This window comes from Octopus bimaculoides, chromosome 27 (assembly GCF_046866305.1).
Source record: "Octopus bimaculoides isolate indiv1 chromosome 27, ASM4686630v1, whole genome shotgun sequence".
Lineage (NCBI taxonomy): Eukaryota > Metazoa > Mollusca > Cephalopoda > Octopoda > Octopodidae > Octopus > Octopus bimaculoides.
Window position 1 is genome coordinate 26,020,511 of NC_142954.1, and position 14,493 is coordinate 26,035,003.

Sequence of the window (14,493 nt, forward strand, 5' to 3'; positions counted from 1 at the left end):
AAGGATCAGCTGAGGCAAAGCCTAAAACTGACCGACATCAATCCCAAAGCCTGGGACATTGAAGCTGAGGAAAGGCTGTGGTGGTACCAACTGCCCTACAGAAACAGATATTACATGAATTTCGTAGTGGACACCTGGGGATGTCGAGAATGAAAGCTTTGACAAGGAGTTATGCATCTTGGCCGACACTGGACCAGGACATTGAAAATTTGGTAAAATCTTGTAGAGGTTGTGTGCCAGCAGCCAAGGCACCACAAATACCAATCATGGCCTGAGTCCATTGTCCAGAGTACATATAGACTACACTGGACCAGTGAATGGCACCTACTACATTGTTGATAGCCTTACCATGTGACCGGAAGTATGTAGGTGCGATCAACCTACCGCGAAGGTAGCAAAGTTCCTGCATGAACTTTTTTGCTCAATACAATGTTCCAGACACCACAGTATCGGACAATGGAACATAATTTACAGGATGAGTTCAAGAAATTGTATAAAATGCATGCAATCAAGCACACGTTTACTCCACCCTACCACCCAGGGTCAAATGGGCAAGCAGAATGATTTGTAGATACTTTGAAGTAAGTGCTAGAGAGAAAAAAAAAATTAGGCAATGACGAAATGCTAAATAAATTCTAAATATCAGTTCAGGCAAGTCACCTGCAGATCTAATGTTCGATTGAAAAATTAAATTGATCTTTGAGAAATTGTTGCCAAAGGAAGAAAACGTACAGAGTAAACAAAAAATTTTTACAGAGACAAAGTCCATTTCAAAGTATACAAGAATGGTAAACAGAGGTGGCAGGACTAAAAGAATTGGTAACATGTAATTTACTTTCATTTTTGTAGGACTATTCCTTGTCACTTTTTTTATAACAGTAACCAAAAATATACTGCAGTCTCTACAAGCCAAAACATCACACAAAATGGTAATTTATATAAATAGAATTATAGAAAAAATATCTGAAGTTCTAAAATAACTAAAACATAAAATAAAATTTGAAATTTTTAATTTCGACACCTCACAGGATAAAGGTAGTTTGTTTGTGTGTGTGTGTGTGTGTGTGTGTGTGTGTGTGTAAGGAAAAGATATTTACTAACAGATAATTATGTTATCAAAACAATTTATCATTTACATACCTCTTAAATCTATACAAAAATTCCAGCAATGCCCTTTTCATTCCTACTGGGATCGATACCAGTTAAGTCTAATTTGAGGATCCACAGAGGTTTATGGGGGTGGGACTTGCATAATTGTACAAGATATTTGCAGAACACAAATTCATAAAAATTTTTTAAATTATCAAACTTTACGTGATGTCATTCAACCGATAATCAATAACAGGCCGTGCGCATATGCGCAAGTTTTAAAAACATTTTGAAATTAGGGTGAATGATGGTGGTCTTGGTACTAGTGGAGGGGAGGGGACACACCACATGCAAAGTCACCATCATCAATTAACCCCAATGAGCAGCACTGCAAATCAATCTCCAATGCTTCTTCATGCCTGTCTACTCGTTCACTCTCACTCCTTGCACATAACCACACGTGTGTGTGTGTATATATATATCTATATACACACACATATATATATATATATATATATATACACACACACACATATATATGAGTTTTTTTCAGTTTCCATCTAGCAAATCCACTCTGAAAGTTTTGGTCAGCCCATGTGGTTGCGAAGCAAACTTCTTAGCCACAGAGCCACTCATGCAGACAAGGACAAAATAGATACAGGACTCAAAAAATAACACAAATATCAAGAGACAAAATCGTCCTGAATCTCTAAAAATATTAGCAGCCATTGCAGGTCTCTGCAGTCAACTCGGAATTTCCTTTGAGAACAAGTGTGGACACACCGGCTATGGAGATGAGCACTCGTTTGAGTTTGGTCTGACCAACAGCACATTTCTCGGAGGCTCTCAACAAGCTATGAATCTGCAAAGGAAATTCAGTGAAGTGGCTTAAAATATTACAAACCAACAAAAGAAAAAAAGAAAAGAAAAAGAAACTCTACACCATTTTGATACCAACATATCTGATCAAACTGATCTTTGTTCTACAATACTAACTTCCTATTTCACAGTGATTTAAAGTTTAACAGAGGGGGCGGGGGTACAACCACACCAATATTCACAATCAGTTATAAAGATTCATAAAATGTGAGACTTTTTTTTATTTTTATATATATATATCAGGTTTTTAAATAGAAACTTACCTTCTAACATTTCTGCTGTGTGGAAATGAAACAACAACAACAAAAAATAATAAAGCTTTGGATGTTTTTTTTTTTTTTTTTAAATAAGTGAGTAAAATACCATATCAAAGCATTTTCAATGTTAGTAAAGAAAGAGAAGTCAATAAAACTTGACATTCAGAAAGAAAACGAATTGCAAATTGCAATAACATACTACCATACCTGAACGAGCTGGGAAATTTCATTGGAGACCTCCACTTGAGTTGCTTCTGGCCGAAACACTTTGTTTCATTTTCTTCTGGACATCTCAGCAACTGATGTTGACAAACTGTGTATTAGAAATATTGATCTTACTTAAGTTTCTGTGTAAAGGTAGTATGGGTGGTCTTTCAAAGGTTTTCTATAAGAAACATGGTGACTACAAATGGTAAAGGAAGGAGTAATAGAAACAGGACACATGGATTACTGTTAACCACTAATTCAGTCTCTGCAAAAGGCCGGACTGGAAGCCAGTGGTTGTTGTTGAAACTAACAGCAAGTAAAGTAATCTCTTGAGGCTCTAGAGTTCTAGTCGTTGGAGACATCTACATAGCTAGAAACAGCTGCCAAATCACGCACAGATCATAGACACCTGTCTTCCACAGCGAGAAATAGCGGCCAAATCCCGCGCAGATCAAGAACATCTCTGAGGCGCCAATAAGCGAAAGTCACCAGAATTAAAAACACTGAACCATTTGAGTGTTTAGTAATTAGGCAATGCGCACCTCTTCTGAAATAGTTAGTGAAGTCAAATTATCTCCTTCCTTTAAAATCAACTGTTGACGTGTCGTTGTCAGGTAGAAGTGGACAACAGGGTAACCACGTAATTAGGAGATGAAAAGGGGAGGGGTTAAGTGTTATCCAGGAAAAAGGGGTGGGAAAAAGTGAAGTTTAATGGGTCTGACTGAGTTAAGGGCACCTGTGAACTTGATAGGAAGAACGGGGATTCCTTCAATAAAATACAAATAATATATAAGTATATGCATAATAACAACAAATGGAGCAAAACGCATGTCGATGAAAGTTCCAAGCAAATGAGGGCCATTTCACAAAAAAAGAAAGGGTAGCTGGAATTATAACTTGTTTCTCACCAGGGAGAACATAATAAAACATTTAGTAGCAAGACAAAAGCGAAATTGTGGGGTAACTTACCAGCTGAGGTGTTACATGGTCAGTGACCGTCAGAAGGTTTGTTTACATAGAGTTACGACGGGGTCACCGATATTATTCCACGGGCTTTAGAGGCATGAGAACGCTAGTTTACATAGAAATATAAAGGGAGGGTGTCTCTGATGTGATGCTAAAGGTTGTGGTCAAGGAGTCATTCGGGTGGGTGAGGGGAGGTAATTAAAGTGAGCGTTTACATATGTGTCTGCTAGCGTGCAGACACCTATTTACAAACACGTGCGCACATACGTAAGCGCATACCCATGTGTACATACCCACATACCCGCATACACCCATACACCCCCACACACAGAAACCTCCACATATGTCGGTGCGATAGGCATGTGTTTGCCTGAGAAATGACAAAGTGGTAACTGATTCAATTATAACATTTTTATTAGCTGGAGTTAATAAATATTAATAGCCACTACATTCAATTTTAACAACTTGCTTCGAGTTGCTAGACAAATGATGGAACCAGGATATGTTCGTGTGTGTGTGTGTGTGTGTTCGTTCTCTCATCTTGCTTGGCCGGAGGAAAATCTCTGTCTCACACTAGCAGAGGTCTCATAGTCGCAGTGTCCCTGTGTGTCCTGACGTCTTGCTGACCACTCTATTTATAAGAATCGTGGCAGCTAGAAGGACATACATACTGCAGCAGAGTTTGTACCTAAATAGGTTAGATGCTGACCAGTTGAACTTCGCCTGACATTCTAAGGTCGAAGGTCAAAGGGAGATGATCGATCACTTTTTGACAGGACAAAGAAAACCTGTTTTTCGCGCCTGTTGATTGTCGTGTTTGGGCGACCGCTAATTCTTAGATTCGGTTTCGAATCTAGGCTTGGAGAAGGAAATGTAAATTTTTACACTACCCCTCTTCTAGTGAGAAGGCCGGAGATCGAACGATTTTGGAAATGTTATCTTTTTGTGTATGCACAAAAAAATTTTACAAGGTGCAACAGACAAGTGAATGTCAAAAACATGGGACATAAAAAAAATATGAAGCAAGGATTCACTGTTGGTGTGTGCTATATGGTGGGCAATGCATATATGTGCCCAGGCAGAAACATGTTGGCGCGTTGAAAGAGACGTGCATCTATTGATTGCTCGACCCACTAGAGGTCTAAATAGAGGCAGGTTGTATTTCAGTGGCGCAAAAGATCAAATGGTAGCACGAGTGAGAATGTGACTGTTGCAAGTGTGTGTAAACGTCAGATAACAAAATATTTTTACAAGAAAGCAAAACAGTTTAAAAAGAAAACAAAACATATGTACATGCAAAAAATGAAAGAATGTTCATCGAAAAAGTTCGCTTGTGAAATGTTCAGTAAAATGTTCAAACAGAAAGTTTTTCGCTGATATGGAACAATGTTTTCTTTTATGTATACAAATTGTTCGTTGAATTCTTTAGGTTTGAATGTAGGTGATGCAGTCATATGAGTTATGTTTTGATGTATGCGTTCCATTAAAGAAGATGGGTAGGTTGAGAATTGGGACTTACCCGAAAAACTTGCACAAACCTTGCTGGCCATCGAACAGTTCTTCCCGATTTAGTGTGCCGGGGTTGTGCAGAATCTGTAGTGCTTGCTGGGGTTGGTGAGTCTGTTCGAGGAACAGAGGGAACTGAATGTAAGTCGTCCTCGATGAAGCCTTTTTTCAAACGATCAATCGAAACGGTATTTCGTTTACCTCCGATATCGAGGACGAAATACTTGGGTTCTCGTTTGATGACTTTGTACGGCCCGGAATATGGTGGCCGGAGTTGCGATGGTATGCCATCGTTTCTGACGAAAACATGAGTCCAAGTGTTGATGTCCTTGGGAACATGTGAAACGACGTTCTGTTGTCTGGGGCCTGCAGGTGACAAAAGCGACATGGATGTCCGCAATCGGTGCACATATTGTGCTGGGTCAGGAAGGTGTTGTGATGCAACAGGTTCAATCATCTGCCCAGGTAAGGTGAGTGTTGAGCCGTAGACTAGTTCTGCCGGAGTGTGTCCAACTTCCTCCTTAACCGTGGATCGAATACCAAGGAGGATGAAGGGGAGATGTTCCAGCCAGTTGGAAGAGTCTGCAGATGCTTTAATAGCTGCTTTGAGTTGGCGGTGGAAGCGTTCGACCATGCCATTTGCTGCAGGGTGGTAAGCAGTAGTGCAGGTGTGTTTGCACCCGAGTAGACGAGTCAGTTCGGCGAAAAGGTGGGAATCGAACTGACGTCCTCTGTCTGTGGTGATTGTTGCGGGTGTGCCAAAACGCGAAACCCATTGTGATATCAGCGTTTTGGCGACCGTTTCTGCCGATGAATCGGATAAGGGCCAAGCTTCGGGCCATCGCGAAAAACGGTCCACGCAGGTGAGTAGATGAGTGTAATTCTGCGAAGGTGGCAGAGGTCCTACGATATCAATGTGAACGTGCTGAAATCGTGCGTCGGGTTGCGAAAATGAACCGATTGGTGATTTTATGTGCCGGTAGATTTTTGCTTTTTGGCACGCGACACAGCACTTGGTCCATTCTCTGATGTCCTTGTTGATATTGGTCCACACAAAACGGGTTGATATCAGCTTTTGAGTGGAGCGAATACCAGGATGTGACAGAGAATGCAGAGCAGAGAAAACTTCACGACGATATTTTTGCGGTACATAAGGGCGTTGGTGACCAGTGGAGATATCACACCAAATATGGGCCGAGGAAGATGGTAGCGGAACATGTTGAAATTTGAGAGATGGCGAATTCCGGAGCTTTAGAAGTTCTTCGTCATTCTCCTGTTCAGCTGCTATACTAGCCAGATCAATTGTAGACGTGGTGTGGATGGCATTGATCTGCGTTCGAGACAGTGCATCGGCTGCTAAGTTAGTCGTCCCTTCGATGTGGCGAATATCCGTCGTATATTGTGATATGAAGTCGAGGTGGCGGATTTCTCTCGGCGAGTGGCGATCAGGCTTGGTGTTGAATGCATATACCAGTGGTTTGTGATCGGTGTATATGGCAAAATTGGTACCCTCTAGCATGTGTCGGAAATGCTTAACGGCCAGGTATGCCGCCAATAATTCCCGACTGAAGGTACTGTATTTCGTTTCGGCAGGTTTTAACCGCTTAGAAAAGAAAGACAACGGTTGCCATATGCCATCAACAAGCTGCTGTAGGACGCCTCCTATTCCGGAATCGGATGCATCGACGAGTAAACACAGCGAGGCATTTGGTTTCGGATACACCAACATACTAGCGTCGGATAAAGCTTTTTTTAGGGCGGCGAAAGAGGCGAGCTGATGTTCATCCAGGGCAATTTCGGTATTTTTGCAGATTCGCTGACGTAGCAAATCTGTGAGCGGTTGCGCTATCTCGGCAAGGTGAGGTACAAATCTCCGATAAAAATTCACTAGACCGAGGAACTCCCTTAATTTGCGGAGAGATGTGGGTGGCGAAAATTCCACGATGGCCTGTACTTTATCAGGGAGGGGACGAATACCATCCTTATCGATGATGTGCCCGAGAAAATGAAGGGAAGCAACTCCGAAATCACATTTGCTGGGATTGATGACGACTCCGAATTTTTGCAGACGTTCGAATAGCAAGTGCAGATGTTGGTCATTCTCTTCTTCCGAGTTACTGGCCACCAGTATGTCGTCTATGTAGGCATAGACGAAAGGCAAACCTCTGGTGACCATGTCGATGAACCTTTGGAATGTCTGTGCTGCGTTGCGTAAACCGAAAGGCATACGCAGGAATTCAAACATTCCGAAAGGTGTCGTGACTGCTGTTTTTGGGATGTCCTCGGGTTCAACCGGTATTTGGTTGTACGCTCGCACAAGGTCGATTTTGGAAAAAATGCGAGCGCCATGCAGCGAGCTAGAAAAATCCTGCAGATAAGGGACTGGGTAAGCATCACTGACGGTACTTTTGTTTAGTGACCGATAATCACCGCAAACTCGCCAGTCGGTCGATGATTTTTTTGGGACGCAGTGTATCGGCGAGGACCAGTTGCTGCTGGACGGGCGGATGATTCCAAGGTCGAGCATGTGTTGGAATTCCCGTTTGACGGCTTTGAGGCGATCAGGTGGTAACCTTCTGGGTCGTGCAGCAACGGGTGGACCGCTGGTCTTGATGTGGTGGGTGATATCGTGCTTGATCGGCTGGTTGTGGAAAACTGGTCGAGCGACGTCCGGGTACTGTTTCAGGATGGTACTGTGACGAGTCGTTGTTGAAAGCAATATGGTTGGGCTGACTGTGGCCATACGAGCGGCTATACCGCGCACAGTAAGCTGTGTGGTGCTGTCGACAAGTCGTCTGTTTTGTATGTCTACTAGGAGACCGAAATGATGGAGGAAATCGGCTCCTAAGATAGGGGTCGGCAGTTTTGCGATGACAAATACCCACTGGAATGTGCGGCGTAGTCCCAAGTTCAGTGTTAGGGACTGTTCCCTAACTGTTGGATTGGCGAGTGATTGACTGCCTGAAGACAGACTGGTGTCTCCGTTCGTTTTCCTGAAATGCTGGACACGGGGATTATGCTGACTTCCGCGCCGGTGTCAACTAGGAAACGTGTGCCTGTTACCCGATCGCAAACGAAAAACAGGCGACTTTGTGGGTGCGAACCAGGAACGTCCGTCGCATTCAGTTCCCGGCTGTACCGTTTCCCGAACTGGGTGATGCGAATGAGCATGGTATGGTGCATTTCTGCGCCTGTGTACCGAATTTTCGGTGGTACCAGCACGTGTCGGGTGAGTTGCGGGTAGCACTGGGACTGCGGGATCGTCTACCATATCGATGCGGTCGGCTGCTGCTTCGGCGCCGGTTTCCAAGCGATAGGGCCTGTATTTGGGTTGTGAGGGTCTGTATTTGTGCGGCTTGCTGCGTCATTAATGAACGAAAGTCCGCAATTTCGAAAGAACTGGTCGGCGCAAGGAATGGATTGGTAGTGGGAGCGGCTGGCGTCACCGTCGATACCGTGGAAAACCTATGTGGTACCTCAGCTATTTTGTCCGCTAGCTCTGCCAGTTCCTCAATGGATGTGGACTCTCGTGTGGAAGCGAGAACCACCTGTGTGTTGGAGGGTAGACGCTGGAGAAAAAGCTGCTTGAACACTTTGTCGGGGAGGCTCTCATCTCCAAGAAGCTGCTTCATTCTTCTTAGAAACTGGGAAGGCGTTCTGTCGCCCAATTCTTCGGATGTCAGAAGTTGGTGAAGTCGCTTTCGTTGGGACTCGGAAGTTCTGTTAATAAGTGTCGTTTTAAAGGTGTCGTACGACACAGAACCGTGTGGAGCCATGACGAGATTACGGACGACGTTCATGATCTCTGGTGAAAGAGAACCGATTACATGCGACAGTCGAGACGCATCGCTCAGTATTCGGTGAGAAGAAAACTGGGCTTCTATGTGGTGAAACCATAATGCAGGGTCGTGCGTCCAGAATGGGGGAATTTTCCACGTAATCGCCGCTTGAATTGTCGTGTCGGAAGGTAATGGATTCACCGCTGGATTCGGTTCTGGAAGAGCCATGGTGTTCGCAGAAATTCACAGTTGGTTTGTTGACAGATGATGTGCAGGCTGTTATTCTTCGTAGAAGCTGGTTCCAGGGAAGGCCGGAATTCTTTGACGGGGTCACCAAAATGTAGTGGAGTCACCAGAATGTAGTGTGTTTTTGTTGAGTGTCGGTGCGATAGGCATGTGTTTGCCTGAGAAATGACAAAGTGGTAACTGATTCAATTATAACATTTTTATTAGCTGGAGTTAATAAATATTAATAGCCACTACATTCAATTTTAACAACTTGCTTCGAGTTGCTAGACAAATGATGGAACCAGGATATGTTCGTGTGTGTGTGTGCGTGTTCGTTCTCTCATCTTGCTTGGCCGGAGGAAAATCTCTGTCTCACATTAGCAGAGGTCTCATAGTAGCAGTCTCCCTGTCTGTCTGTCCCTGTGTGTCCTGACGTCTTGCTGACCACTCTATTTATAAGAATCGTGGCAGCTAGAAGGACATACATACTGCAGCAGAGTTTGTACCTAAATAGGTTAGATGCTGACCAGTTGAACTTCGCCTGACATTCTAAGGTCGAAGATCAAAGGGAGATGATCGATCACTTTTTGACAGGACAAAGAAAACCTGTTTTTCGCGCCTGTTGATTGTCGTGTTTGGGCGACCGCTAATTCTTAGATTCGGTTTCGAATCTAGGCTTGGAGAAGGAAATGTAAATTTTTACATCTATATATGTACATGTATGTACATACCTTCACGTACCTGTATATATATATAGATGCATATCTGGGTACAGGACGTTGCAAACAAAATATAACCGGATGACTTCGGGTATTTCTGCGTCAAGTGAGATTTAACGAAATGGGAGGAGAGTCAGAAGAAATTAAACGGTTGGGTGTCTCATTTTATGAAATTCATAAAAGCATTGTCTCTGTTGTATCAACTAAACTCGAACAGATGCGTTAAAAATAGACGCATCTGATGCATAAAACTTCGATTCTGTTTTCTGCATTTTACATACACACCTGAAGCAGGTGAGAATAAATCTGTAAGGCTTTTTTTCTTCTTCTAGTTTAAAATGAGACATTGCTGGCATGATTTCGTTATATCTATAACGCATAGATACATAAAAACAGACAGAAACAATCAAGCAAACACAATCCATTAGATTTCTTCTTCTTCTCCCATTTCGGGTACAGAAAATACCCGAAGTCGTCGTTGAAAAATGATGAAAGAAATAAAACAAATCAAAAGATGATAGGAAGCTGAGGCAAGGGCGAGGTTTTGGTAGATTAAATGAACTGTGAAGAAGAGACTCTTGGAAATCTTCATTTAAAATGCCAGAATGTATTCTTGTTTTGTTTTGGTTCTTTTTTTTTTTTCAGTATAAGTTATTTACGGATTATAAACACTCCTCTGCTTCTCACAAAAGCGTGTGTGTTGTGGTATGAAGGGGAAATTAAGGAACAGGAGGGTTGACATTAAAAAAACAAGGAGAAATGAGCTTTTCTTCTTACTTGTCAACAATCTGGAGGGGAAGGTTTTCTTCTCTTCGTTGTAAACATGACATCCAGTTGCCCTCTGACCTCTTCCGCTCACCATTGCGCATGCTCCCATCTGCGCTTCCGTCCGGACGGACTCCAGACAGAACCAAAACATTCTCACACCTTCGCCTTAATTTCAGCTTCTACTCAATACTTCGTGTGTTTACATTTGCTGTCTCTGACAATTTTTTAAGCTATGAGCGATTAGATTGTTATCATTTCCCCTGTTAATGAATAAACCATTGAAATAAGAGATCCCTTATTTGAGCAATAGGTAAGGGTTAAGACATGCATGGGATCCAGACGTAGATAAAATTCATCAAATATATATACATCTAACCCATGCTAGCATGGAAAACAGACATAAAAATGATTGCCATACATGCATATGCATACATATATACTTCTATATATATGCATATGTATACATGTGTGTGTGTGAAGGCGTGTGACCTAGCGGTTAGGGTGTTGCACTCACAGTGGCTAGATTGTGGGTTCAATTCCCATACTGAGCAGTACATTGTATTCTTGAGCAAAACACCTCATTTCATATAGCTGCAGTCCACTCAATTGTAAATAGATTTCCCAGCAATGGACTATCTTTCTGATCGGGGAGAACAGACATTACCCTGCTTGCATAGCCAGTAGGGTGCACGTTCTTGCGGCATCGGGCACGACCTTGCGTCGCCAGGCACGTTCTTGCGGCGCCGAGCACTTTCTTGCGGCATCGGGCAATGTGGGGTCAGGCACGGTTTTGCAACACCAGGTACGTTCTTGCGACGCTATCTTCTTCGTGTAGCTTCGTTGGATTGCCTCAAGTTCTGAGATTAATTTGACACTGATTGGTGACCATAGCTGAGAGCAATAGTCAAAGTGGCTTAGAACAAGTGTCTTCCAGAGCACCATCATGGTTTCCTGATCTCTTGTTCTAAAAGTCCTTAGAATCCATCCGGTCAGTCGCCTGCATTTCATTGACAATTTAGCAACATGAACATGAAAGGATGCATTATTACTCATGTAGATGCCCAGGTCCCGCACTGTCTCTGCCTCTGGGATTGCAGTCCCTCCAGGTCCAGTGTATTTAATGGGTTCTGCATTTAGTCTTGCATGCTGATAGCATAAGGCTTGAAACTTTTCAGCATTAAACTGCATGTTATTCTTTTCAGCCCACTTGTATATTTCATCCAGCTCACATTGCAGGTGCATAGTGTCTTCAGGGTTCTGTATTACCTGTGAGACTTTTGTGTCATCTGCATAACTTGTGACCGTGGCTCTCTGTGTGGCTGAGGGCATGTCTGAGAGGGCTATTATGAACAGTAGTGGTCCCAAAACAGTGCCTTGCGGAACACCGCTCACTATTTGTGTGTCATTGGAGGTGGCCCCATTGGCTACTACCACCTGACTTCTATCCTTTAGAAAGTCATGAAGCCATTCTCCCAATTTTCCAACTATGCCGAGATCACACAGTTTGTGACATATCATTCCATGATCGACTTTATCAAAGGCCTTTGCAAAATCGAGATATATCACTTCCACATTTGAGTGGTTAAGTAGCTGTTTCAGCACCCAGTCATAGTGTTGTAAGAGCTGAGTCAGGCAGCTTCTTCCTGGTCGGAAACCATGTTGGGTGTCAGGCAGCAAGTCATTTTCTTCAAGGAAGGCGATTAGTTTTCTTCTGACTATTCGTTCCATGACCTTGCTGATGTGTGACGTGAGAGAGATAGGTCTGTAGTTCTTGGCTTCCGCTCTGCTACCTCCTTTATGAATAGGGCATATTTTCCCCTCCTTCAGTTTTCTTGGGAGTTTGCCAGATGCAAGGAAGCTCTGAAAGAGGGACTGCAGTGGTCTTGCTAGGACTCGTTTACATATCTTTAGAAGGATTGCTGGGAATCCATCAGGGCCAGTAGCTGAGTTTGGGTTCAATTCATCTATAGCCCTTATTACATCGTCTTCCTTTATATCGATGTAATCAATCATCATTGCCTCTGCTTTTATATCTGCAGTGGTAAAAAAGTCAGTTGGATTGCTGACTTGAAAGTGCCCTAGGGGTGGAGTGAAAACACTTTTGAATTGATCATTTAGTATTTCACTTATCCTCTTTGGGTTTCCTGTTAGTGCACCATCTTTTTCAAGGAGTGGCCTTATCCTGCAGTGCACTGAAGCTGTTTCTTTGGCAAACTTGTAGAAAGCTCTGGGGTTAGATTTTATATTGTCTATAGCCCAGGCTTCTTTGTCTGCTCTTTCTTTTTCGTGGGAGAGTTGCAGACTTTTTTCAATCTCCAGCAGTTGTATTTTCAGGCGGGACTTTTCACTGCTTTCAATTTGTTTGTTTAGGCGATTTGAAACTTTTGTATGCCGTCTCATAAGAATTTTCCTCTCCCTGGGGATTTTGTTCTTGTGTACAGTGGCCTTTCTCTCTGGGACACATTTGTAGCATATGGCTTGCATTACAGACATGAATTGTTTAAGTTTCATGTCGATGTCCGGTGAGGAGAGACATTTAGGCCAGTTTTGTTTGAGGATCTCTTTCTCAATCTGTTTCCAATTTGCCTTATTGAAGTTCAAATTGGAAAGATTCTGAGAGTTTCTTGTAGGCTGCATGTCCATGGCTTCCTTTGGTCCGTACATGGTCAGCTCTACCATGTTGTGATCCAAGAGTAGCGTCGGTGTCACTTTCACATTATGGATGAGATCCATATTATTTGTGAAGCAGAGATCCAGTATGTTACCTGCCCTGGTTGGCTGGAGTACCACTTGTTCCATGTACAAAGTGTTGGCAAGGTTCAGGAGGGAATTCACCTGCCCTTGTTCGTATCGCGTCATTCCTGGGAGAGAAAGGCCCTCGGGCCATCTGACATTGGGCAGATTGAAGTCTCCCATAAGGAGTACACTTATGTGTTGTTCTAATGTGTCTAGAACTTCTTCTATTTTTGTAAGGCAGTCTTCAAACTTGCCTACATGATTTGGAGCATCTGGAGGGCGATATGTAGCACATATAACTACATTGAGTTGTCTTATATGTACAATTAGTGTGTCACATACTGAATTTGAGTGTGATAAAAGGACCTGGGATGTGAGGTCTTCGCGGATGTACATAGCAACTCCACCATGACTCCTTTCTTTTCTGTCAGTCCAAAATACAACATACTGTGGTATGTGTATTTCTGCATTTCCTATATCTGGTTTCTGGTGGGTTTCCATAAGTGCTATGCATAAGGCTTGATTGCAAGCAACAAGGTCTCTCAAGAAAGGGATTTTTGTCCTGTTACTAAGTGATAACAGTCCTCTGATGTTCAGTAAGAGTATGGATGTGATGTGTGTGCTGCTGCCAGTGGTGCCCATCTTGGGTCTATTTGCTGTGGTGGTCTTATGTATTGGGGATAGTCCCATCTGTGCGATTGTAGCCAGGTCAGCTGCTGTACCATCTTTTGCGCCATGCACAAAAAAGATTGTTGTTCAGCCGCTGCCCTTTCAACATGTTGTTGTTAGGTCTGGTCTCTGGCACGCACTACATCTGCGTACCTCCGTTCTGGGGTAGGTGGTGCGTAATCCTTTCCTTTTGGCAGATGGTTTCTGCCCTGTTTCATGTTTAACTGAAGAGATGTTGACGTGGACCCCCCCACCCTGGCATCCGAAACTCGAAGTTTTATCATGGCTACTGAATAAGTGTCACATATTTTCACAGATAAATTCCTCTATTTGCATAATATCGAGGTCTCTTTCTTTCTTTTGTTGCCATTCCTGTCAAATATGTATATATATATAACTTCTCTCTCTCGCTCTCTTCTCCATCATACCGTCTTTTTTCCCCTTTCTCTATTGCTTCTCTCTAACTACGTAGATACACTCTCTATCTTCTTAGTTCATTCCATCATCCCATAATTCTTCTCTCTGTTTTTCCATTCGTCACCATTGCCCCTTTTATGAGTTCGCACGGTCGTTCCTTTACACATACACACACACACACACACACACACACAATGTATATGCATATATATATATTTCAGCCGTTAAAAGAGCGCGCATGCGCGCATGTAATAATTTGCATGCGCGCGCACA

General features: G+C 43.0%; 1 protein-coding gene across 1 annotated transcript; it reads right to left on the reverse strand.

The window, feature by feature from the left end:
* Window positions 1-8,026: 8,026 nt before the first annotated feature.
* Window positions 8,027-8,911, reverse strand: LOC149130912 (uncharacterized). The gene has a single exon (XM_089343194.1). The coding sequence runs from the start codon at window positions 8,909-8,911 to the stop codon at window positions 8,027-8,029; it is 885 nt and encodes a 294-aa protein (XP_089199320.1).
* Between the last annotated feature and the right edge of the window lie 5,582 nt (window positions 8,912-14,493).